Source organism: Pyrus communis, chromosome 5, assembly GCF_963583255.1.
Source record: "Pyrus communis chromosome 5, drPyrComm1.1, whole genome shotgun sequence".
Taxonomy (NCBI): Eukaryota; Viridiplantae; Streptophyta; class Magnoliopsida; order Rosales; family Rosaceae; genus Pyrus; species Pyrus communis.
Window position 1 is genome coordinate 2896240 of NC_084807.1, and position 27350 is coordinate 2923589.

General features: G+C 37.6%; 3 protein-coding genes across 3 annotated transcripts; 1 reads left to right on the forward strand and 2 right to left on the reverse strand.

The window, feature by feature from the left end:
- Positions 1–4863: 4863 nt before the first annotated feature.
- LOC137735527 (transcription termination factor MTERF15, mitochondrial-like) lies at positions 4864–6216 on the reverse strand. Its single transcript, XM_068474955.1, has one exon. The coding sequence runs from the start codon at positions 6094–6096 to the stop codon at positions 4909–4911; it is 1188 nt and encodes a 395-aa protein (XP_068331056.1). The 5' UTR covers positions 6097–6216; the 3' UTR covers positions 4864–4908.
- A 707-nt stretch (positions 6217–6923) lies between these two features.
- LOC137735349 (transcription termination factor MTERF2, chloroplastic-like) lies at positions 6924–9119 on the reverse strand. Its single transcript, XM_068474770.1, has one exon. The coding sequence runs from the start codon at positions 9003–9005 to the stop codon at positions 7818–7820; it is 1188 nt and encodes a 395-aa protein (XP_068330871.1). The 5' UTR covers positions 9006–9119; the 3' UTR covers positions 6924–7817.
- Positions 9120–13288: 4169 nt separating this feature from the next.
- Positions 13289–26820, forward strand: LOC137733458 (E3 ubiquitin-protein ligase KEG-like). The gene is made up of 16 exons (XM_068472609.1): positions 13289–14326; positions 16403–16765; positions 16858–17088; positions 17975–18100; positions 18226–18562; positions 18664–18821; positions 19331–19488; positions 21212–21333; positions 21464–21598; positions 21961–22085; positions 22374–22478; positions 22581–22814; positions 23759–24092; positions 24174–24362; positions 24466–24771; positions 25191–26820. Exons 1-16 carry the CDS (start codon positions 13602–13604, stop codon positions 26406–26408), a joined length of 4866 nt encoding a protein of 1621 aa, XP_068328710.1. The 5' UTR covers positions 13289–13601; the 3' UTR covers positions 26409–26820.
- Positions 26821–27350: the final 530 nt, after the last annotated feature.

Consider the following 27350-nt stretch of genomic DNA (forward strand, 5'->3'; position numbering starts at 1 on the left):
GTATAACATAAGATTTTGTGTTATCCAGTAGTGTAAATATTTTAAATTGAAGATCGAATTCATTCATTGTATTCATATAGGGTCAAGGAGTGTAGCTGTAAAAAATCATCAAAATCGGAGTTAAAATAACAGTTAAATCGTGATTTTTCGTTTATAACCGTCGAAAATTTTTGTCCCGTTCCTCGATCTCTAAATGTTTGTTTTTTTGCAATTTTTGGCGTATGCGATCTCGAAGTATATGCAGACATGTTTGACGATTGGATCATTGAAACTAGTTTCATAGAATGCGTATTCCATCAAAATGATAGATTCACTAACACTTAAGAGTTTATTCATACTTTCATTAAGTATAACATAAGATTTTGTGGTATTCAGTAGTGTAAATATTTTAAATTGAAGATCAAGTTCATTCATTGTATTCATATAGGGTCAAGGAGTGTAGCTGTAAAAAACCATCAAAATCGAAGTTAAAATAACCGTTAAATCGTGATTTTTCGTTCATAACCGTCGAAAAGTTTTGTCCCGTTACTTGATCTCTGAATGTTTGCTTTTTTTTTTATTTTATTTTAGCTGATGCGATCTCGAAGCATATACAAATAAGTTTGACGGTTGGATTGTTGAAATTAGTTTCATAGAATTTGTATCTCATCAAGTTCAATGGTATGTATGTATTTATTAAGTAGATTTAAATTTATTTATTTTGTACATATAACACTAAAGAAATTGAATGGTATGTATATTTAAGCCGATCCAATAGTCACCAATTTTTAATATTTAATTTAATATATATAATTATTATAGTTTTTAGAGGTATAAAATTGTTAAATTAATATATATATAATTATTATAGTATTTTTTTATGGTTATAAAATTATTAAATTAATATTTTGTTTATCGTGTATCGTGTTACCCACGTGTATACCTGAACCAACCCGTTATCTTAACAGATACTTATCGGGTTACTCGATAACTACCTGATTCGTTATCGTGTCGACCCGAATACGTGTTAATTTCGTGTCATGTCGTGTCGGGTTATCGGGTTATGTCAAGTATTGCCAGGCCTAATGGTATGTATGTAAAAGTTAAAAAAAATAGTGTATGGATAAATTTTGCTAGCATAGGCAGATAAGCTTGTCTTCTTCAACTTGAATTTGCATGATTCTCCTGCACTGGCGGTTCGTGCTACATTGTTTTCGAATTAAGTATCTTGGTATCCAGGTTTGTCATACTTTTTTTTCCTAACTTTGTGGTGTTGCTAAGCTTGTTTTTCAGGTTTAGACTTTTAGGTTTGATTTTAGAGGGATTAGGTTTCATTGTTCTTTGTATCATTCTTGTTTTTGCTTTTAGAAGGCTATGGTTTATGTCCTCTTTCTTTTTCGCGTATTCTTTTTTATTGTCATTGTTTTATAAGTAGTAAGATTTATGTCCCCTAATTAGGTATAATTTTTTTTCATTATCATTAAAATTTCTCTCATACAGTCAAGTTTTAAAAAAATAAAAAATAAAACATGTATATATATATATATGTGTGTGTGTGTGTGTGTGTGTGTGCGCGCGTGTGTGTGTGTACGTTCTACCGAAGGTAATTCCAAGACGAACAAAGTGAAGGACCATCAATCATATAGTTGAAGGCACCACAATCACAGAGAGCAAAGCAGGCCAAATCTCAAGTTAATTTCAAATAAGAGAGTAGATCAATAACGGAAGCAGCTAGACAGTGGAACGGGAAAACAGAAAATGATTATTCATCTTTCTTCATCCATGACTACCAATTGAATTCATCTCTGGAAAAATATACCGAGCCAAAAGCTAGCTGCTACCAATGACAATGAGCAGTGCTGCATCTACTATATTACATCAAGGAAGCTACGAACATCATACATCCTCAACTTTAACTTTTCCTTGATACACGCTTAATAACTGAGGTACTTCATCTATATATCCGGCCACAAACTTCGCCAAGAAGAATTTCTCTGCAGGGAGCATTACATAATACAAACTCACATTTTCAATCTCCTTCATCAATCCTTTCAACATCAAAACTTAACAACTGAGCATGACACGCCCCGATCCCGATGCCTGGGGGACATCGGGATGGCCACGTGCTGGCTAACATCCAAAGGTTGCGAAGACATGTTAGAATGCATGAGAAATAATAAATATAACAATACTTAGAGATTTAAATACAATGATTATGCAATTATGGAACGTGTTCAGAGCATACAACTAATCCTATACACTAAAAAGGAAAAATTGAAATAAACAAAGGATGGGTCCTCCACTGAGAGGACTCAAAGATGCCGATGCGGGAGTGCCTTGATGCCGGGATTGTACGCCTCGATTCTAAGTCCTGAGGGGGCGCAATACAAAGCATGAGTGGACCAAGTTGATATATATAAGTAGTACGAACATAAATATTTCACAACATACCAACCCCTAGAGTTTAAGAAAACTAGTAGCTTAATATCATTTATAGTGTGCTAAATAGTAGTACCAATATTGCCCGAAGGCAGGACATACGCCCGAAGGCAGAACATACGCCCGTATGTAGGACATCGCCCATAGGTAGAACATACGCCCATAGACAGAACATACACCCGTAAGCACATATATCTCAAAACATCTTCATCGTATATAGTCATCCATCATATATACTACAAAGAGTATAAAATCATGTTCATAAATAGTATATAGTCATCAATCATATATACTACAAAGAACATAAATTCAATAAAATATGGTATTCCAAAATATTCTCAGTAAAGCATGGTAATCATAAAGTGTAAATCTAATTTACTCATAAAACGTAACCATTAAATCATGATTTTCATGTAATGCACTTATACTATTAAAACATGCATTTTAGAAGGGGTCCACTCATAGATACTCCGCCGTCGAAGAGCCACACAAACTAGCAAAGACGGAAACACTACCAAAAATACACCTAAGCACATACAAGTTCCCATTAATAACACTCTAATAAAACGATTGAATTTGGAAAACGGATGTCGGAAATGGATTCATGATGTCAAAATACACTAAGAAGGGTCCCGGGTAAATTTCGAAAAAGTCAACAAAAAGTCAACACGAGAATATTCCATCCGGGTCAAACTGATCCCGTTAATGGAGCCTGGGTTAACTGGGCTGGGTCAAAGGCCGGGTCAGCTGGGCTGGCCCGGGACTTAGAGGGTTTTGGGTTTAGGCTACTGGGCTGAAGGCCTAAGTTTGTACAGCCTAAGGGTCTAGGTCCAATGGGTTTGAGTTTTGGGTTAACTGGGCTTTGTGCCTAAGCTTTGAAAAGGGTTTGGATTGCTTAGGACTGAGCTGGGTTAATTGGGCCGACTTTTATGGCCCAATTCTTTGGGCCGGAATAGTGCTCCCAGGCCGGGTTTGACCCTGTTTCAATTTGGGTCGGCTGAGTTTCCACGAAGAAGGACACTTGAGCTATCCTAGCTCCATTCAAGCCCAAAACTCAACCAAAATAGGTCAAATAAAAAACCAAAATGAAGCCCAAGGAACAAGGAAGAGATTCGTACCAATTTCAAGGCGTGTTGTGAAACCCCACCCCCAAATTGTAATGTATTTCCACATTTTTCCTTGAAAGTTTTCAAAATGTGCAATTTGGTCCCCACTTACTTGCCTTATTCGGATCCACTTTTTGGATTCTCTACATCTCTTTAACTGCCACGTGGTAGCCCCTAAACTTACATGGCTCTCTATCTCTTTCCTCGATCTCTCTCTCAGTCCTCTATCCCTCTCTCTCACTCTCGTCTCTCTATCTAGGACCACTCTCTTTCACTCATTTTCCCAATCGAACCCGTACAACTGAGCCACCATGACGACGGCATAGCCCCACCACCACCATTTGAACATCGTTTTGTTGTTTCTTGATCGAAGAAAAACGTTTTCTTTGTCTCATTGCATCTTCGATATTGTACCTTTGAATCAAAGGATCAATGTTTGTTTGGTGCAATGGTCAGGGTTAGATCGCCGTCGTCAATTAGATTGAAGTTTGCAACCCGACGTATTACCAAGTTACTGTTCATCTGTGTTTTACCAAAAATATTTGTTTTGTTGAAGTTGCTATTTCCAGCTTTTGGTTTTCAGCTTTTTTTCACCTATAACTTTGAAAAAAAAACTGATTTAAAGTGTGTACCAAACACTTAAAATGCTCCAACTTTTTTCATACCCACTTTTGTTAAAAGTTAAGCTAAAGGCAAACTAGGGCTAAGATCAAGTCAACGGAATTGGATCCACTCAAGACCTTAGTGTCTTTACCCTTTAAACCAAATAGGGTAAAGACGGTGCAAACAAAACAGTGTGGATACACTATTGATCATAAGAAGATCCTTATGGCCTTGCAAAGTAGGCTAACACAAGAGAATCACAATGCAGAATAGTACTAACCACCCAACCATTGTCACTGAAAATAAGGCCAGCTATTTGTGAATAACAACTAGCATAGCGGAACAGGGACAAAGACACAGACAAAAGTTGATATATCAGACATTGATATCTTACGCATCTTAAAATTTGATATATCAGACAAAAGTTTTGTCATTCCTTCATCTCGATAGTAGATTAAATTGAAACCAAAGAAGCAACCTATGTGTACATTCTACCCAAAGGAATTCCAAGATGAACAAGGTCAAGGACCATTGATCATATAGTTGAATGCACCACAATCACAGAGAGCAGAGCAGGTCAAATCTCAAGTTAATTTCAAATAAGAGAGTATCCGTATAACAAAAACAGCTAGACAGTGAAACGGGAAGACGAAAATATGAAGTTCATCTTTCTCCATCCATGACTACCAATTGAGTTCATCTCTAGAAAAATATACTGAGCCAAAAGCTAGTCAATGAGCAGTGCTGCATCTACGATACTACATCAAGGGAGCTACGAACATCATACATCCTCAACTTTAACTTTTCCTTGATACACTCTCAATAACTGAGGTACTTCATCTATATATCCGGTTACATACTTCGCCAAGAAGAATTTCTCTGCAGGGAGCATTACGGAATACAAACTCACATTTTCAACTTCCTTTATCAATCCTTTCAACATCAAAACTTTAACAACCGAGCACCTTGGGATTATTCGCTCCTCCAAACTGAGACTCACAATGGCTGGGTATTTGGCAATAACTCGTGCCGGCCATCCCATTTTGTTCACTAGAAATTCCATTACCTGCATTATTTTCTTCTCCGACTTGGTCATACAATGTGGGAACCGCTTGAAAGCAGAGAGAACATCGTCCTCTGACCAACCCCACCTCTTATAAGATTCACAATTATGATTCCATACGGACTTACTACACAAAGCTTTTATTGCCATGACAGACGTTGATTTTTCCAGATTAAAGCCCATTTGCTTAACCTCATCCACAACTTTGCCGAAATTCTCAGGATTTCGTATAAGAGAGCTAGGAAAATGAGCTAGCAACAGAGAAATAGATGATTGGGGCACACCTAGTTCTCTCAAAATCCCAATATTCGGCGCCAGATTCTTCGAATGGCCTTCCAAAAAAATCCGCGAGCCGTTCTTCAAAAAAGCAACAAAATTTTTCCCAGAAAGCAGATTACCAAGGAAAAGGCAAGTGGGTTTTATCCGTTTCTGCAAGCTCACATCCAAAAGAGCAGGAACGGAAGCAAAAGTTTTTGCAAGCTCCTCCCTTGAAATTCCTACCGATATGAAAAACTCAAGCTTTGGCAAAAGGGTTTTTTCCGGATAGCCCATGAGGAGTTGCGGGCGTGACCTGATGAGCTTGGAGATCTGGGTTGCAGAGAATTCATGGCTTCTGAGAAAGGACAGAACAGAGTCTGCTCTTTCCGGGGATCGCAACTTGACCCGCTTGGATGCTGCAATTGCACCTTCTGGAGACAACCCACAAGAGTTTATGAGGTAATTGACTGTGAAATCGTGGTGGGTTTGTGAGATTTCTGAGACCAAGTGTCTGCAGGGTATCAGACTATGAAGAGAAAAATCAAAATCCGAGGGTTTCAGATCCCCAACCCCAACAACAAATCTTTTAGTTTTGGGAAATAGAGAATAACCCAATCTGGCGGCCTCCAAGTTGAAGAGGCTTACCATGTTAGATTCCCGGCGATGTCCAATTTCAAGTGGAAAGTCCAAAACCTCGGCGGCGCTTCCGTTCAGAGGGTTTTAGCATTTCTCTCGGGAGAGGCTCTCGCTCTCTCTTGCACGTTTTTTTTTTTTATCTTGGTTGAATCTGAAGTGCAAAATAGTACGAAAATGCTATTTGGGCTTTAGCCTTTTCAAGCTTAATTGGGAATTAGTGCAATTCTTCGAGGTATGGGATACATTAGGCTTTGACCAAAAAAAAAAAATTACGAACTTTATATGGGCTTCGCGTTGCGGACTGATATGGTGAATTGGTACGGTAACGTCTTGTATCAATAAAATAAATACGTGTAAATTTTAATTTACATATTCTTATTTTTGTGACACAGGATGTCATGTGATTGTGTACTCGTACCATGTAACTTGGTCTCCTGCACATAACCCGAGAGAGCAACGTAGATGACGATATAATAATTAAATATTAATATCATCTTAACAATGTTATATTGACGTATTGATACCATGTATCGGCTCGTATCAAGAAATTTCTATTGAGTATCAACGTCGTTACCATGGCATGGATATCCAATTGCCGCCCACGTTAATCTTCTTTGGGTCATGCGCTGCCCATGCACACGATTCGTGTGCGCATGGGCAAAAAACTGAAGCAAGCACAAGGTAAAAATAACCAAAAAAAAGGTCCTGCACAACGTAACGAAATTACAATGAAACAGGCCCAAAAGAAGGAGTCTATAGAAACACTGACTTCCTTGTATTGTAAGTTCTGAATCAGAGGAGTGTCACATTTTCTGACGAAGGCAACAACAGATACGAATTACCCTTGAAGAATTAGAATGCGACACAGATCAACTTACCACGAATAATACAAATTATAAATATAAAAGAAGAAGAAGAAAGTTTCATTGGACAATTTGAGCTTGCTTTGTGGCTGTTTCGGGTTTTCGATTACCTTTGAAGAATTGCACCAGAAAAATTGTGGAAGAGATTATAACTTTGAGTACCAAGTTGTTGATTGCAAACAGGGAAGACAAAGGATACCAAGCAATAGACATCAAGCACCCAAGCACAACAGAGTTTATGTGGTTCAGTCTCCATCTAAGACCAACATACACGGCCATAAATTAGGTGAACTGGGATGTGCACTCGTTGTAGAGAAAGTATGACTTCACAGCATGAATAAACTGATGCAAATATAACGAATCCAGCATCACATTGTCCGTGACATAAGTAATGAGCTTCCATAGTGTTCTATCCTTCCCACGCAAAATGACTTGATTACAAATCCCTGGGATCTCTAGTCCCTCAAGAACCGAATTTACAGCCACAACGGATGCAATTTTTTTTGCTAAGGCAAGTGCTAAAAAAACAGCGAAAGTGATTCACAACGATACAATGATACTTATCTAGGTCACAGCCACTGAAAAAAGGCTAGCTAAACTAAACTACAGACTAAACTGAATCCCATAAGAAGCAAGTTAAGGTTTACTTTCTATCAAAACCAATTTTGAAGACCAACCAAATTCAAGAACCAACAACGCAACTCGGACTGCAGGTCAACCTTTTTGGATCAGATAGTATATATAACTAAACCAACTAGTCAGTAGAGTAGAAGATGAACAAATGTTATTTCTCTTGGATCGTGACTAACAACTGAGCATAAGTAAACCAATATCGAAAAGTTGGCTTTCACCTCTCCTGACCAGCCAATGTCATACATCCTGGATTTCAACTTGCCCCCGATACACACTCAGTAATGCAGGTACATCATCTATATATCTGACCACAAACCTCTGCAAGAAGCCTTTCTCTGTAGGGTTCATCACATAATACAAACTCACATTTTCGATTTCCTTTATCAATCCTTTCAACAACAAAACCTTAACAACCGAACACCTCGGGATAATTCTCTTCTCCAAACTGAAACTCACAATAGTCGGACATTTGACAATTGATCTTTGCGGCCATCCCATCTTGTTCACTAAAAAATCCATAACCTGCATTATTTTCTTCTCCGACTTAGTCATACAAGGCGGGAACCGCTTGAAAGTAGAGAGAACATCATCCTCTGACCAACCCCACCTCTTATAAGCTTCACAATTACGACTCCATATGGACTTACTATTACCACTAGATAATGCTTTTATTGCTGCAACAGATCTTGATTTTTCCATATCAAATCCCATTTGCTTAACCTCATCCACAACTTTAGCAAAATTCTCAGGCTTTTGTGTTAAAGATCTAGGAAAATAAGCCAGCAACAAAGAAATACATGATTGGGGCATACCGATTTCTCTCAAAAACTCAATATTTGGCGCCACATTCTTCGAATGGCCTTCCGAGAAAATCCGCAGGCCGCCGTTCTTCAATAAAACAACGAATTTCTTCTCAGAGAGCAGGTTCCTAAGGAACTGGCAAGTTGGTAGAATCCGTTTCTCCAAGCTTGTGACCAAAATATGCGTTTCATATGCCAGAGTTTTTGCAAGGTCCTCCCTTGAAACTCCAAGAGAAAAGAAAAATTCAATCTTTGGCAAAAGGGTTTTCTCCGGATTACAATTCAGAAGTCTTGGGCACGACCTGACAATCTTGGAGATTTGGGTTGCAGAGACTCCATGCCTTCTGAGAAAGGACAGAACGGAGTCTGCTCTTTCCGGGGATCGCAACTTGACCCGCTTAGAAGCTGAAATTGTACCTTGTGGAGACAACCCACATGAATTAATGAGGTAATTGACTGTGAAATCGTGGTGGTTTTCTGAGATTTCCGAGGTGAAACGTCTGCAAAGTATCTGGTTTTGAAGAGTAAAATGTGAAGGTTTTACATCTCCAACAACAAATCTTGTAGTTTTGGAAAATAGTGAATACCCCAATCCGCCGGCCTTCAGGTTGAAGAGGGCTGCCATGTTAGACGGCGCCGGCACTGATCAATTTCAGGTGGAAAATCCAAAACTTCGGGGGGCCTGTAGAAATTTATTGGCAACTTTTGGGCTTGGGTTGGGAGAGCTTTTGTTTGCTAAAGGAAATTTTATTTCAACCCAACTTTCTTATCTCCATACCCAACTAAATAAATTTGTCTACCAAACTTCCAAATATGTCCTTGTATAAATAAAAATGGAAAATTACTTTTATACCCCTAAAATACAAAGAACAATAATATCCTTACACCCTTTTTATTTAATCCAGTGAACCCAACTCTAAGGACGGTAACTCTTCTCTAACATTGTCAACAACCACGATCCCTCTTTACTATTCTTCATATGTCTCTTATTCTCTCTTGAATTTCTGGCTTACATCTTTGCTTTCTCTTAATTTTGATAAGTTATACACATTGGATTTTAGTGAAAGAAAAAAAAAAACAGTCAAACCTACACAGCCACAAGGCTTCTGTGCATTTTCACTCCAACACCCATTTGAACATTAAACCAAATTGAAAACGATAGAAACTTTTAACAAGAAAAAAAAAGAAGGTACTTTCTTCATCATATAATAACAATAGAAAAAAAAAAGGAGTATAAGGGGATGGTTGTTGTCGACGGTTTTGGAGAGGGATGCCGGCGTTAAGTTAGGTTCACTAGATTAGGTCCAATTTTTTGAGCCAATAGTAGAGAATAGTCCAATTTATTAAAATAATTCTAATTCTTTAAATCTTATTAATTTATTATCAATAATTATCTCTTCGATGATATGATTTATTATAAAAATCAAATTTCTTCCTAGTTATCTCTTTGATTATTATTTTTTTTGTTCTTTCTTGTTCTTTATCCCGTTTAAACCCCATTTATATATTTTATTTTTTATTTATATAATCAACCTATATCACAGGTTAATTATATTTATCTACCTATATGACATATTCTTTTTTATAATCAAGTAAGATTCATGTGTTTTGCTTGTAGATATATTATGTTTTTTCTACCTTTTAGTTAGGTTTCATATCTTACTTATAAGTATGATATACATTCATATATTTGTTACTTGAGTTAGGATATAATGATTTGCAGATAGCTTTATGTCAATATATATATATATATATATTATGTTATAAGATATTAATTTTCTTTTTTTTATGTTATAAGATATTAATTATATTTTGTGGGGTTGAAAATGCATAATATTAGAAGATTTTATGATTTTTAATATTTTTAGAAAATATAAAATGAGCATTAAAAAAAATAAATACATATAATTAGGTAATTGGACTCATTCCTAAAAACCATTTATGTTTTTGGACCTGGATCTAAAAGCCCCTTAAATAAAATGTGTGTAGAGAGAGAGATTTTTGTTGTTTGCATTTGGGTTTATAAAATTGTTTCTTCTTTTTTATTTATTTAAGGGTGAATTTGGAAGTTTGGTAGACAAATTCTTTTAGTTGGGTGTAAAGATAAGATAATTGGGTTCAAATAAAATTTCTCTTTACTAAATTCTAAATTTTGGGTTTTAGCAGCACGTATTGTAGTCTAAGACCAAATCTAATCTTTGAATTCAAATGAGGAATGTTGCCCTCACATCACAGCAAAGATTCGAATTTCGTTAACTCTTTAATTTAACATATAATCTAATAAATTTATAGTTTGACAAAAAAAATAAAATCTTTGAATTCAAACTCACATATTTGTCTGCTAAAAAATAAAATTAGCTCTATAAATAGTGAATGTCACCCAACTCCAGCACCTAAACTGTATTAATTGTTGTGGACTGATTTGAACCTTAATTGTTTTTATAAGGATTCTTTTTGTACTTATCAACTATTTGCAACATCATCACATGATGACATGATACGTCATTTATATGTACACTCTGTCAATACTCAAGAATAAGTGTTTTAATCGTAATTTCATTAAGAGTGTGATTGTTTAAATCTTAAATACGATGTGTAATATTTTATAGGTAGTTTCGTTGTTGTACTGCAGCACCGAGTGGAATTCATGCTACAGTAGCCAAACGGCTCTAGTACAAAATCAGCTCAATCATTTTTTACCAAAAGAACCCAAACAGTGGCCACAAGCACTGCACTGCTTTTTTGATAAAACAAGGGCTACTTCCTTAAGTTGCCACCCCTTCTCCGATAAATGGTAGATAATATTCTAACACTTCTTTTTATTTTTTATACATTTTCGTTAACTTTTGTTCGTTGATATTTTTTATTTAATTTAATTTGATAGTTAAAAATTAAGAAATGTATGTAAAAAATAAAAAAATAATGTATGGATAAATTTCGCTGGCATAAGCTTATCTTCTTCAATTTTAACTTGCATGATTCTCCTCCGTTGGGTACTCGTGCTACATTGTTTTCGAATTAAGCATCTTAGTATCCAAGTTTGTCACACATTTTTTTTTTTTTTTTTCCGTGACTTTGTGGTGTTACTTAGCTTTTTTTGCAAGTTTAGATCTTTAGGTTTGATTTTAAAGGGGTTTTAGGTTTCATGTGCCCCTCTTTTTTTTGTATCATTCTTGTTTTTGTTTTTAGAAGGCTATGATTTATGTCCCATTTCTTTTTCGTGTATTATTTTTTATTGTCTCTGTTTTATGAGAAGTAATATTTATGTATCCTGATTTAATATAATATTTTTTTTCGTTATCAATAAAATTTTTCTCGTACAATCAAGTTTTCAAAAAAAAAAAAAAAAAACATATGTATAAAAATTAATTTCATCACAGCAATTTAATTGCAGTCACGATCGATACGTAACATCACTAGTCCACATGGTCGGTTTAGGGTTTTAGGAGTAAAAACCATCCCTTACGCCTTTGCCAAAAATAGACCATGCACTATTGCAACTTGCACGCCATCTGTGACCAACAAAAAGAAAACAGCATGGAGCTATGTATGTATTCTTTTTTATTTTTTACATACTTCTTTTAATTTTTGACTATCAAATTGAATAAGTTAAAAATAATTAATAAACAGAAATTTACATTGAATGTATAAAAAGTACAAAATGATGTGTGAATAACATCAATAAAAAATAAAAAGAACACTTGCAACCGTTTCACACCATTTTGCTCTATTCTTATTTTTGTTCTCCTAAACGTACTATTGGTTTGTTTGAAAGTATTTTTATAAATTTAAAAAACATTTTATTTTTCTTTAAACTTTGACTAAGAGCATCTTCAGTGAGGGGCTCTATATAGAGCTGAAAAAGTGGTGGATATAATCCATTTTAGAGCTCTGATGAATCTTTTAGGCTTTATAAAAGAATCTCTCATGAGATGCTATATCTTTCAAGCTCTATATGAGACTATATATATTTATTTATGTTGTAATTTGATTAAGCGATGATTTTTTTGTTGTTAGCTTTTCTTAAGTTGATTTTTGGATGTGCTATCTTAAATTTTTTTGTGAACCCTTCAAGCTAAAAAGTTCAAATTGTGACAAAGTTAGATTTTATCTTAAATTGTGAAAAAGTTAGATTTTATCTTAAATTGTGACAAAGCTAAAAAGTTCAAATTGTGCTATCTTAAATTTTTTTGGAAAAACATTTAAAGTGCTTTATAAAAGAATCATATAACTAGTGTTTCTTGTAGAAAACACTTTAAGTGCTTTTAGAACCTAAAATGATTTCCTCTAAAAGCGTTTTTAATCATTTCAAAAGCACATCTAAACGATCCCATATATATTCAAATTTATGGCTATGAGATCTTGATCAACTTTGGAAAAGGAAAGAAGATCTTGATCAATACGTCGATGTATTTTAAATTAAATACTTATTATTAATTTTCTATCAAAAATCTAATGACTAAATATTTTAGACTTACTATCTAATTGTACTATATTTTGAATGAAAATAGAACCCGTCAACGTCAACGTATACGAATCAAATTTCTATTAAAGAGATGTAGCATGATTGGACAACAAAAATAACATTTTTTGAATATTTTATGACGTCAAATACTCCGAAACGTACTAAAAAATCCAAGAAGAAAATCGAAAGAAAACAATAATGTAGTTTCATTTTGTGGCGGAAGAAGCTGGTTTGAGGACTCAGTGAAGAGCTTCCTTTTACTCCTCACAGAAAGCGAGACAAAATCATAAAATAATAATAATAAAAATAAATAAATAAAAATAAAATTAAAAAAAAAAAAAAAAAAAACCCGTTGCATCTCGCAAGTCACAAGACAAGAAACAAGCTCCTCTCTTTATCTCTCTTAAGTTAAAGCCCCCTCTCTCTCTCTCTCTCTCTCTCTCTCTGTCTCTTTATCTCTCTAGGTTCTCTCTCTAGTTTCTCTCTCCTTCTTTTTCTTCCTTTCTCTCTCTAGATTCTCTCTCTAAAAAGACTAAAACCCTTTTTTCTTTGTTGGTGTAGATTTCATTCTTTGTTATAGCCCAACACCCAACTGATCATTCATTGCTCTCAAATCTCCATTTTCTCTCCCCTATTCATTTATGGATCTGCCCTTTCCCACTACCGACCCGACCTTTTGAGCTCTCCCGGAGCTCCGAGAACCCGAAACCCACCCCGATTCCAATCGATTCACTTCAGCGAAGCAGCCGGAGTCCGATGAAGGTGCCGTGCTGCTCCGTCTGCCAGACCCGCTACGACGAGGAGGAAAGAGTTCCGCTTTTGCTTCAGTGCGGCCATGGCTTCTGCAAGGACTGCTTGTCCAAAATGTTCTCTTCCTGTCCCGATACTACCCTCGTCTGCCCGCGCTGTCGCCACGTCTCCGTCGTCGGGAACTCCGTCCAGGCGCTGAGGAAGAACTTCGCCGTGCTCGCCCTGATTCACTCCAGCTCCAATGCTGTCTCGTCTGCTGCCGCCGCCAATTTGGATTGCGATTACACGGACGACGAGGATGGGGACGATGATGAGGATGAGGATGGGGACCGAAGGTGTGCTCGTGGGTCCCACACGTCGATCTCGGGCGGGTGCGGGCCGGTGATCGAGCTGGCGGTGCACCCTGACTTGAAGTTGGTGCGGCGGATAGGGGAGGGGAGGCACACTGGGGTTCAAATGTGGACTGCCGTCATCGGAGGTGGAGGAGGGAGGTGCCGCCACCGGGTTGCGGTGAAGAAAGTGGTGGTAGCGGAGGAGACGAGTATGGATTGGGTGATGGGGCAGCTGGATAATTTGCGGCGGGCATCGATGTGGTGTAGGAATGTGTGCACATTTCATGGGGCTATTAAGAGTGAAGGCACCTTGTGTCTTGTTATGGATAAGTGTTATGGATCGGTTCAGTCCGAGATGCAGCGCAATGAGGGCAGGCTTACTTTGGAGCAAATTCTAAGGTTCTGTGGTTTCAAATCTTTTCATTTTTTTTTTCTTCGAAAGGTTCTGTATATTTTATAATTTGCGTATTTTCTGATTGATTTGTATGTGTCACTGCTCGCGTGGTGTGGAAAGTAATCTAATTTCTTAGTTGGTGTGGTAGTTCTGGATTGTTAGTTCATAAAGGTTGTTTTGCGAGTGTAAGAAATTCTCGTGGATGTCGATTTAGTGGGTGAAGTTATGTGCTTTATGATTCATTCAGTCATGGATTATGAATTTGTTGACAGTCTGAATAAGCAGAATATGGAACTAATTCAACTTACATTTTCTTGAGTGGATGCATTTTTTAACAAATGAGCATAAAAGCAGTCCTACCCGCAAGAGCGGAGTCAAGAATTTTCAATTGGGTGGGCTAGCTATTTTTTGTTTCTTTTAGGATTGGGCGTATACTCTTAAGAGGCTAGAGACTAAATTTATGTGAGTTTAGTGCTATTAGTTTTAGTTTGGGTTGTTTACTAGGTATTATTTGATAGACAAACACTCAATATAAGCAAAATTATAGGCGGATTTCTTTTTTCAGTCGCCTAAAGGCTAACTAGGCTGCAGCCCAAGGTAGACTTGTATGTGTCTCCGCCAATGCATTCTTGTCTCAATGTCTTACTATGCAAGTGGGATGGTATTCTGTTGAGTTTGATATAGCATAATCCCATGTGAGACCCTAACACTACAAATATCACCCTTTTCATTCAGTGCTAACTTAGGATACAAGTTATATTGCAATCACCAAATTGTGATGGCTTCCATTCCCATAAATGTTGTCCTCACTAAAAAGCTTTCAAGGAGGACAATTCTTGACCTTTCTTACTTAGCCAAACGTACTTTCTATTCCACTATATACCTCATTTTTTTACCCTGAAAAAGGGAATTAGAAATGTTAAAAGAATGTTGATTTGCTCACAAAGGGTTGATGTTGATTTGCGGGTTTGTTTATGTGACTTGAGAGTAATGAATGGACATGACGGAACAGGTATAAATGCGAAAAGTCCGGATTGTTGGTTGAATGAGACATAACAAGAATTTTCCGACCTGGAAATCAAGCTTATTCATAACCTTTCATTTGATACTCCTATAAATTCTCTAAATCCATTGAAATTAGTTGTCAGATTTAACCATATCACTCTTAATATTGTTAAATTTGTATTAACTTTACTGTTCTAGTCATTAGCTGGAAATAAATCTGCCCAATTAATTGCGAAATTGTGAACAGCTGTATCAATTTATTAAGTAAAAAAAGAGACTTTAACAAAAATGATTTTCCTTGTTAATTTTCCCTTCCATAGAACTAAATAATCAACATAATAAATGCATTGTTTTACAAGATCAAGTGTTAATTGTAGTTACCCTGTCCTCCTTTAACACCATTCGTGCTACAAATGTTTGGTAACTGATGCAAATGTTTTATTTACGTTGATTAGCAACGAGGAATCAGAAAGAAAAAAAGAATTTTAAACTTGGAAATATTGAATGAATATCTCATTTGTTCTGAAATATCTTCCGTCTCATATACGGGAAGCTTAAACTGATTCTTGTAGAATTGTTTTTCTTTCCTAAACAGTGAAGCTTTCTTTAATTCTGTATCTATGAGGTAGGAGTAGGAAATACTAACACAATAAAAGTGATCTGGAATATCATTCTGATTTTCTAAATGCACGTTTGAATCTGAATGCTGAGCTTTAGACTATGAGAACAAATATAGAAAAATTGTGTCTTCACCGAAAAATACAAAACGTCTATTCTGTTGTCCATGCAACCAGCTTCCAAAGAGAGTGAGGGGTTTGCTTCGCATCTCCTGTCTTTATTTGAAATGTTTTGGAAGTTAATAAATAGAAAATTATTATTGTCAGGTATATGATTTTACTTATATATTCTACACATATTGGAGTCATTTAATTTGAGGCTTAAGTTCTAATTGAGCTAGAGGTTAACCAGTCCAAGCTAACCAATGTGTAAGTTTAATAGTTTATAATATCTTATATTAGTAACTACTAGCTGGCATTAAATCTTGTCTTGACGTTTTGAGTGCTTGCCATTTGTAGATACGGGGCTGACATTGCACGAGGAGTGGCTGAACTTCATGCAGCAGGTGTTGTTTGTATGAATCTAAAACCGTCCAATCTTCTTTTGGATGAAAGTGGTCACGCGGTAGTTTCTGATTATGGAGTTGCTGCAATTCTGAAGAAGCCTTCCTGCCGGAAAGCTCGATTGGAGTGTGACACCTCAAGGATCCATTCTTGTATGGAGTGTACGATGCTCAGCCCCCACTATGCAGCTCCAGAGGCATGGGAACCAGTGAAGAAGTTACTGAATCCATTTTGGGAGGATGCTATCGGTATTTCTGCAGAGTCAGATGCATGGAGTTTTGGTTGTACATTGGTAGAAATGTGCACTGGTTCCATTCCGTATGTGGAGCAGCATACTGTATATTTGAAAGTTCTCATTTGTTTTCCCTTTGTGAAATGAGTTTTAGTACAAGTTGAAATTCATTGTGCAGATGGGCTGGTTTAAGCACTGAGGAAATTTATCGGGCTGTAATCAAGACTCGGAAACTACCTCCACAATATGCAAGTGTAGTAGGTGTTGGAATACCTAGAGAATTGTGGAAAATGATTGGCGAGTGCCTGCAGTTCAAGGCATCAAAAAGACCATCTTTTAATTCAATGCTAGCCACTTTTCTTCGCCATTTGCAGGAGATACCACGCAGCCCTCCTGCAAGTCCTGATAAGTAAGAATTCAAAGTTCTGATTGTGCCCTTGAAGTTTCTGGTATTTTTGTTTGTGGCATCTTGACTTAATCCTAGCTGATATCGTTGGATGAGACACACAAATATATATATATATTTATATATAAACAACCTCCTTTAAGATGATCTATTTTGTTGAATGCTAAAACGGGATCCCATTGTTGGGGCTGCTCACAATGTGGTTCAGTGATCTGAACAGTAAACTATCCCTGCAAAAAATCAGCAAAATCGGAACTTGTTTTACCATTGGATTATCATCATGAACACCTCGTTGTATATTGGAAACATTGTGTTCGTCTATTTGTTGTGCTAATTAGAAGACTAAATGATTTTCAACTTTTGAGGTTCTGTAAGGATGATCCTTCAGGAGGTCCTAGAAAATGAACTGTTTGGATAATTTGACCACATTTATGATTAGGGCTGAAAAGGGATGGGTTCTTATATGTAAATGTGTATACAATTTATATTTTTAATAACTTGAGGTATGTAAATCAGCAAAATCGGAACTTGTTTTACCATTGGATTATCATCATGAACACCTCGTTGTTTATTGGAAACATTGTGTTCGTCTATTTGTTGTGCTAATTAGAAGACTAAACGATTTTCAACTTTTGAGGTTCTGTAAGGATGATCCTTCAGGAGGTCCTAGAAAATGAACTGTTTGGATAATTTGACCACATTTATGATTAGGGCTGAAAAGGGATGGGTTCTTATATGTAAATGTGTATACAATTTATATTTTTAATAACTTGAGGTATCTGATGAATCTTCGAGGGCAGAAAAAATGTCGTAGCTCACTGTGTTTTAGCCAATTTCATTAGATTTACATCAAAAGGGAAAGTTACTTATATCTTCAGTGTTTGAACAGTGTTTTAGCTAAATGCTCTGGATCAAATGTGACGGAACCATCTCCTGTATCTGAATCAGAAGTTCTTCAGGGTAACCCCACTCTTCTGCATAGACTTGTGTCTGAAGGGGATGTGCGCAGTGTTAGGTTAGTGCACTTTATCGAGGAATTTTTTGAGCTATATATATATATATATATATTTTTTTTTTTTTGTTTTTAAAACACAAATTTTTTTACCTTATTCTCCTTGTCACACTTCTTTGGTTGTCCAGAGATCTTCTTCAAAAGGCTTCAGCAGGGAGTGATAACAGCACAATATTGTCTCTATTAGAAGCTCAAAATGTTGATGGCCAAACTGCTCTCCATTTGGCCTGTAGACGCGGCAGTGCAGTACTTGTTAATGCTATTTTGGAGTATCAAGAGGCGAATGTGGATGTCTTGGACAAAGATGGGGATCCTCCACTAGTTTTTGCATTAGTAGCTGGATCCCCAGAATGCGTTCATGCTCTCATTAACAGAGGTGCTAATGTGAGATCTAGGTTGCGAGAAGGCTTTGGTCCCTCGGTTGCTCATGTCTGTGCCTATCATGGCCAACCTGATTGTATGCGTGTATGTGTCAGTTGGATATTTAATGATATTTCATTTTTGCTTCATAACGTTCTAGAAAGGTGCACTTTTAAGTTCTTAACATGTACTTTGCATGACCTCAGGAGTTACTAATGGCTGGAGCGGATCCTAATGCGGTGGATGAGGAAGGTGAATCTGTACTGCATAGAGCTGTTGCAAAGAAATATACAGATTGTGCCCTTGTTGTTCTGGAAAATGGGGGCTCTAGGTCAATGTGCGTTTTGAATTCAGAAAAGTTTACGTAAGTACACAGTTGATTTTCATTCTTTTTTCCCCTGTAAGAACACCGTGCATGCAAGCTATCTGGAAATGAAATTCATTGACGATGTGTTTATGCAATATATTTGTTTTTTCTTTTTATGTGCACAATCCACTGAGCCTTAATCAGGATTTAGTAAATATGTCAAGCTTTCTTAATTTATAGGCAGGCAGGGTTTATCTGCTGGTGATGTGTCAAAATTATTTTAACTGTATCCAAAGTGTGCAGTATAGTTGGTGAATTCTACTAATTGAGCCCTTTTGGAGTCATTGGCCCATCGTTTCCTGGCCTGTGATTCAAACTACATGCTTAATATACCCGACAATTGTCACTTTTTTCCTTAAGCTTATTTGTTCTGTAGTTTATATTTTTATAGGCTTGTAAAATTATCAGAGTAGTTGCATGATTTTGCAAATTGCAAGTGGATTGAAACTACTTTTATTTTTGGACTTGATTTTTGATTTGCCTGTTACTTTCTTATTGTATCATAGACCATTGCACTTGTGTGTGGCAACGTGGAATGTTGCTGTTGTTAGAAGGTGGGTGGAAGTTGCAACACCAGAAGAGATTGCTGATGCAATTGATATACCAAGTCCAGCTGGCACTGCATTGTGTATGGCAGCTTCTCTAAAGAAAGATCATGAAATTGGTAATCCTAGATCTTTGGAATGTCTGGTTCATTGATATGAACTTCTAATTCTTTTTGGTGATTCTTTGTTTACAGCCAGTTTTAGAGGCACTTTAATTGAATATTGATTATTTTTTGGACTTTGGGTGATGTGGTTATAGCATCCAATAATTGACATATTGGGTATATAACTAATCAATACCTACTCAGTTTTTTAATGTTGAAACTAGTATCTTGGCACGTGCTTCACGCATGCCAATTTGCTTTTTATGCACAATTTTTATTTAGTTTTGTCATAAAAAAATTACTTCTATTCTTTAAATTTGAAGTTTTTCCTATTTTTCTCCTTTTACATATGCATAATTGCATTCTTCCAAAGTCTTGAAACGCTTGTTGATGAATATTTACAAGTTCCATAACTTTAGTAGTCCGTCGTCAAAAAAAATGGTTAAGAGATCTAGTTAATAGGCCTTTAGATACAGATTAAGAACTTCTAAACTGTTTTTAGGCCGTTCACTTGCTTAATGTTTTATCTGGCCATGATGACTTGTAGGGCGGGCACTTTTTTGTATTTAAATAAATGTTTTACCCAGCCATGCTGACTTGTAGGGTGGACACTTAAATTTTGGATCCCAAATATTTTGTCAACAAATAAAAGATGTCATATTAAACTCTGTCTACCTGTCTCTGTTTGCTATTTTCCCTTGTGTTCTTTCTTTCCCATGTCATTTCTATCTGAAGTTTTCTTTGTCACATCCCGGCCCGGGGCAGATCACTTCCCGGGCCCGCTCCACTACCGTAGCACGATATTGTCCGCTTTGGGCTTACCATTCCCTCACGGTTTTGTTTTTGGGAACTCACGAGCAATTTCCCAGTGGGTCACCCATCATGGGATTGCTCTAGCCCCCTTCTCACTTAACTTCGGAGTTCCTACGGAATCCGAAGCTAGTGAGCTCCCAAAAGGCCTCGTGCTAGGTAGGGATGAGAATATACATTTAAGGATCACTCCCCTGGGCGATGTGGGATATTACAATCCACCCCCCTTAGGGGCCCGACGTCCTCGTCGGCACACACGCGGTCAGGGTTAGGCTCTGATACCAATTTGTCACATCCCGGCCAGGGGTGGATCACTTCCCGGGCCCGCTCCACTACCGTAGCACGATATTGTCCGCTTTGGGCTTACCATTCCCTCACGGTTTTGTTTTTGGGAACTCACACGAGAACTTCCCGATGGGTCACCCATCTTGGGAATGCTCTCGCGCACTACTTGCTTAACTTTGGAGTTCCTACAGAACCCGAAGCCAGTGAGCTCCCAAAAGGCCTCGTGCTAGGTAGGGATGAGAATATACATTTAAGGATCACTCCCCTGGGCGATGTGGGATATTACATTCTTTGTCCCCCCTCTCCTCTTTTGATATAATTTGTATCATCTGATATTCATAGTGTTTTGAGATCAATTTTAGTGGCTTCTGTGCCTTTGTTATTTACTTTTATCCCGAGACCTCTTTGGTTTTTCATAAACAATATGTTCATTAATGTAAACTATGTTGCTACATTTCAACCCACCCAAGAAATCTTATTTGCTTGCACTTTGTATATCTTTCCTTGTTGGGTTTTATGTTTTAAGCACACCAGTGGATAAGTAAAGTTAATTTCATTTGTGTTCGTCAAGTGTTCTAATTGAAGCTATTAAGAAATTTATGTTATTATCAGTTTTAATATTTATACCTGATGCTGGTTGTAGAAGGAAGAGAAATGGTGCAAATTTTGCTAGCTTCTGGAGCAGATCCAACTGCTCAAGATTTGCAGCATGGACGGACAGCTTTGCATACAGCTTCAATGGCCAATGAAGTTGAGTTGGTGAAGGTATGGAGGATAGCTTCCTACTACATTATATCAGAATGGAAACCCCATCTCATGATTTTTGGTTATCTATCCTCTGTGCGTGCATTAATGAAGTATCAACACTTAGGAAAACTTTGTATTTTCTTGCTAGATTATACTTGATGCTGGAGTTGATGTGAACATTCGGAATGTACAAAATACAATTCCTCTTCACGTGGCACTGGCCAGAGGGGCAAAGTCATGTGTTGGACTGCTTCTCTCTGCTGGAGCAAATTATAATTTGCAGGTTTTTCTTCAATCTCTTGAAATTGCATGTTTTTGTCAGTTATATCTTCTCATGGTATCTCAATTTGTTGGAACTGAGTTGTGATATAATGCCCGCATGTTATATTGAATGCATAGTCTTCTAAACACAGCTAAAGACACAATTTGATATATGCTTATGTGGAGGCAATCTTGTGAGGAGCGAGTTAGGATTTGCAGGCTATCCGTTATCAATATGGATGATTGATTGGACGTTACCAAGATTTTAGCCATAACAAATATTTCCTATACAAGTCCTTGAGTTACGCCATTGTTAGAGTGTTGCACACGCAGCCTTCTTTTTTTATTTACTTATGTACAATGTGTTTTGCTAATTGTTATCAGGATGATGAAGGCGACAATGCTTTCCATATAGCAGCAGATGCAGCAAAAATGATACGTGAGAATCTCGAATGGCTAATTGTCATGCTTAGAAATCCTGATGCTGCTGTTGAAGCTAGAAATCACAGGCAAGTGCCGATAAATGCATTGCACTTTTGTGTGGCTTGACCTTCACTTGCAAGAGATTGTCTTCTTTCAGCTTTGTTTTCTATTAAGTGGTTTAACTTTAACAGCTATTTTTTCCTAAGAAACAAAAATAATGACTTTATACAATTACCAGGTTGTGGATGACTTATTGATGACTATTGGGCTTTTCTACTTTTGCATTTAATGAGAACTTTTTGGAACGACAAAAATATGGCAAGGCACATGGGTAATACTATATGACCAATTTATGCATTTGACTTTGATGGCAGTGGCAAGACCTTACGTGACTTTTTGGAGGCCCTTCCTCGGGAATGGATATCCGAAGATCTTATGGAGGCACTTGTAAATCGGGGAGTGCATTTGTCTCCTACAACGTGAGAAGAGATGATATCGTTGTGCTGTTTTGATATTTTTGCATGTCTTATACACCCTTGCGACTAACAGATTCCATATTTCTTGTTTTCTCTATCGTCTAGATTTGATGTGGGAGACTGGGTCAAATTTAAAAGAAGTATAACAACTCCTACGTATGGATGGCAAGGTGCAAAACATAGAAGTGTTGGCTTTGTGCAAGGTGCCCCAGATAAGGACCATTTGATAGTATCATTTTGTTCTGGAGAGGCTCGTGTTTTGGCAAATGAAGTTGTAAAAGTTATTCCCTTGGACAGGGGACAGCATGTTCAGCTGAAACCAGATGTCAAAGAGCCCAGGTTTGAATCTGAACAGTTTCTATATGTATCCAGTCATGCTTGATACAATGTTCCCAATAACAGGTTCTACTCCAGAGCCTGTACAAGACAAAAAAATAGACTAGACCTTTATTGGTCACTGTCCCTCATACTGATTTAAACTTGAATCCTCAGGATTATTTTTTTCTAGGTACCAAAATGACAACAGACTGAAGTACTTTATAGTTTAGCTGGTAGGACTTTTAGATTATTTAACCAACTCATTACCTAAACAATTTCATCCTTGAAGTTATTTATTTTGTTTAACCTTACTTGAGTAAAGAGCTCAAGCATTGTTGCTTGGTTAGTTTCTTCTTTGGTCGAGTAGTTTATTAGTTATTAGTCTTCCAAAGTGATGGCATCTGATTCACTTTATCTTGTCTCGAGCATTTAAAATGAAAGTGACATTAGTGTACAAATTATGTACTTTGGGCTCAGACTACTGAGAATTACTGATAACAATTTTGAAATAGACTCGGTTAAATATGAGTACCAAAAGGGTTAAATACAAGAGGATACAAAACAACAGTGCAGAGACATCCAACGAACACTAATCTTTTGGGGAACCATAGTAAAAGATGATAACATTATATATGGAGGGGGAAAATGATATAGTTGTTTCTGGATCAGTTTACCAGCAATGTCGTAGACAATCTATTTCAATTATTGTAATAAGGTTGGTTCAGAAATACAGGATCATGCAGTACTGGGTAAATGGCTACACAAAGCAGATTATTGTCTAGGGATATAAGTGGCTCTTTATCTCTTTTTCCTGTTAATAAACAATCAAACTTCACATGCATGTGATGGAACTTTTAATTTTATCCTGTCATATTTAATTCTTTTTTATATACGCCTTCTGGTATCTACTTGTGATCCTTATTCAAAGTGATAAATTTGTTGACTAAACCTTGTCTAATTATCAGATTTGGGTGGCGTGGCCAGTCACGTGATAGCATTGGTACTGTATTATGTGTTGATGATGATGGTATCCTACGTGTTGGCTTTCCCGGAGCCTCCAGAGGGTGGAAAGCTGATCCAGCAGAGATGGAGAGAGTTGAAGAATTCAAGGTTGGGGATTGGGTTCGAATTCGCCCCACTCTTACAACTGCAAAGCACGGATTAGGATCTGTTACACCTGGTAGCATTGGTATTGTGTATTGTATAAGACCAGATAGTAGTCTGTTGCTGGAATTAAGCTATCTTCCAAGTCCATGGCATTGTGAACCAGAGGAGGTTGAGCCTGTAACCCCTTTCAGGGTGAGCGAGACATGTTGACATTTGTTGTACGGATTTTATTCTGTATTCTTTTCACACGCTAATACGGTGTTTATTTTGAAGATTGGTGACAGGGTATGTGTTAAGCGATCTGTTGCAGAGCCTAGGTATGCATGGGGTGGTGAGACACACCATAGTGTTGGAAAAATAAGTGAGATAGAGAATGATGGGCTCCTGGTAATTGAAATTCCAAATCGACCCATACCATGGCAGGCTGATCCTTCTGACATGGAGAAGGTGGAAGATTTTAAGGTAATTTCTAAATTGTCGTTCTTATTATATTTATTATATATAAAAAAAGAGGATGTTTTTTTATTCCTCTTTGTATCTGCATATTGGTGTTTCTACCATGCAGGTAGGGGACTGGGTTAGAGTCAAAGCTTCTGTACCATCCCCCAAATACGGATGGGAGGATATCACAAGGAACAGTGTTGGGATAATTCATAGCTTGGAGGAAGATGGTGATATGGGTGTCGCCTTCTGCTTCAGGAGCAAGCCTTTTTCTTGTTCTGTCACGGATGTGGAGAAGGTGCCCCCTTTTGAAGTGGGGCAAGAGATTCATGTGACGTCATCTATTTCTCAGCCAAGACTTGGATGGTCAAATGAAAGTCCAGCAACTGTTGGAAAAATTGTTAGGATTGACATGGATGGAGCTTTGAATGTAAGAATTCTTATCTTAAGACTCATATGCAATATCTTACATGAGCGGAGGAGAGAGATCAAGAGAGAGGATGAACAATACCTATAAAGTTTTTTAAAACAAAAACTAAAAACAATTTAATTGTCTTTTAGCTTTAAGTTAAGGTTTATCTTCTCTCATGTCTTCTTAACCCCTATCTTCTCTCATGTCTACTTAACCGTCTGTCTCGTCCCTTTCTCTCTCTAACTGATGACACATGAAACAAGAAATAAAAAAACCTTATACTGAATGAAACACTTCCATTTTTGTGGGTTTATTGATTGTAGAACATTTTTTATTTTCTGCTGGTGCATGACAACTTCTGCAACTATATAAGCTAGTGTGTGCATGCAGAATTAAATAACAATATAACAGGACCTTTTTGTTTATTTATTATGTAGACAAAAGTCACTGGCCGACAGAGCTTGTGGAAAGTTTCTCCTGGAGATGCGGAACGACTCTCCGGATTTGAAGTTGGTGACTGGGTACGTTCAAAACCAAGCCTGGGAACTCGACCAAGTTATGACTGGAACAGCATTGGAAAGGAAAGTTTAGCTGTCGTGCACAGTGTACAAGATACAGGTTATCTGGAGTTGGCTTGTTGTTTCCGTAAAGGCAGGTGGATAACTCATTACACAGATGTCGAAAAGGTTCCATGCTTTAAAATTGGGCAGTATGTCCGGTTCCGGATTGGACTTGTTGAACCAAGATGGGGCTGGAGAGGGGCTCAACTTGATTCTCGAGGCGTCATAACTAGCGTTCATGCTGATGGGGAAGTGAGAGTGGCTTTCTCTGGTTTGCCAGGATTGTGGAGAGGAGATCCTGCTGATCTTGAAATAGAGCAGATTTTTGAAGTTGGAGAGTGGGTGAGATTAAAAGATCAAGCTGGTGCTTGGAAATCCATTGGGCCGGGCAGTGTTGGAGTGGTGCAAGGATTGGGATACGATGCAGATAAATGGGATGGAACCACTTCCGTTGGATTTTGTGGGGAGCAAGAAAAATGGGTTGGGCCCACCTCTGCTCTCGAAAGGGTGAACAGGCTCATGGTTGGCCAGAAGGTTAGGGTTAAACTGTCTGTCAAGCAGCCAAGATTTGGGTGGTCAGGCCACAGCCATGCAAGTCTTGGAACCATATCCACAATTGATGCTGATGGCAAGCTGAGAATATACACTCCAGCTGGTTCAAAAGCTTGGATGCTGGATCCATCAGAAGTGGAACTTGTGGAAGAAGAGGAGCTTCACATTGGTGACTGGGTTAGGGTTAAAACATCGGTTTCAACTCCAACCCACCAGTGGGGAGAGGTGAATCGTACAAGCGTTGGGGTTGTGCATCGGATGGAAAATGAGGAGCTCTGGGTGGCGTTTTGCTTCACAGAGAGGTTGTGGCTTTGCAAGGCATCGGAAATGGAACGGGTTAGGCCGTTTAAAGTGGGGGACAAAGTGAGGATTAGAGAAGGGCTGGTGATCCCACGGTGGGGTTGGGGAATGGAGACACATGCAAGCAAAGGAGAGGTAGTGGGGGTTGACGCAAATGGGAAGTTAAGGATTAAGTTCCGATGGAGAGAAGGGAGGCCATGGATTGGAGATCCTGCTGATATTTCTCTTGATGAAAGCACATGACACCACTCATCCAACTTATGCTTCTTTTTCACAGGCTTCTTCCGCCTACAGGGTTTTTCACCCTCTCAACCGGGTAGACAAGTGGGAATGCCATTGTTACTGCACCATGCAATCGGATCTGCTTGGAAACTATACCTTTGTTGTAATGGGCGCTGAAGGGACAATTTATTTGCTGTTAATACAGAAGATTACAAGAGATGGATAGGAAACGGGGGTAAATTGGCTTGCCTTACTGTTAATTATAGGAGACACAAGGTAGGCGAAGAACGACGTGGCAGTTTGCTGTTTGTGTTTCATAGATGTGCAGTTGACAAGCTGTTGAGGTATATATATATATGTATAAGGTTATTTTGTATTCTATGTACAAATTGAACCCTTAATCTTATTAGTTAATACATTGTTTAGTCCTTCACTTGAAAGCTTTTCTGGTTGGTGTTTTATTATTATTCCTGCAAACAAATTGGCAGTGGTGTTACTTTGAGGTACGGTACAACCATTACCGTATACGTTTGCATGAGAGATTTGCAAGCGCCAAGGGGTTTAAGCTAAATTAGTCAGAAAAGACATCATCTGTGAATTCTGTTTTTGTTTCATGCAATGCATTTCAAATCCGTCCGTCTAATGTTTTGTGATGCATTTCAAATCTCTTGGTACTTGCAAATCCCTCGTACAAACATCGCGTTCAAATTACAGGGATAGAGGTCGAGGGGAAAATGTATATCGCATTAAAATAACAGGGATAGTAGTGGTCGAGGGGAAAACGTATATCATGGTCCTTTACGTGAATGGTTGGGAGTGCGAGATGGACAGAATGGCCCAAGAAGGCGAGAAGGAATCGAAAGCAGATGTGAAAGTAATCGCCAGGACCCATCACAAAAACTTGTGTCAGATTGCTTGGATTTTGTGAAGGCACAAACAAACTTTTAGTCTGAGTTAGTCTGA

Coding starts and splice junctions, on each gene's coding strand:
- LOC137733458 (XM_068472609.1), top strand. CDS start 13,602: ATGAAGGTGCCGTGCTGCTCCGTCTGCCAGACCCGCTACGACGAGGAG. Junction 16,766..16,857: donor ATGTGCACTGGTTCCATTCC/GTATGTGGAGCA, acceptor TTCATTGTGCAG/ATGGGCTGGTTTAAGCACTG. Junction 24,772..25,190: donor ACATGGATGGAGCTTTGAAT/GTAAGAATTCTT, acceptor TTTATTATGTAG/ACAAAAGTCACTGGCCGACA.
- LOC137735349 (XM_068474770.1), bottom strand. CDS start 9,005: ATGGCAGCCCTCTTCAACCTGAAGGCCGGCGGATTGGGGTATTCACTA.
- LOC137735527 (XM_068474955.1), bottom strand. CDS start 6,096: ATGGTAAGCCTCTTCAACTTGGAGGCCGCCAGATTGGGTTATTCTCTA.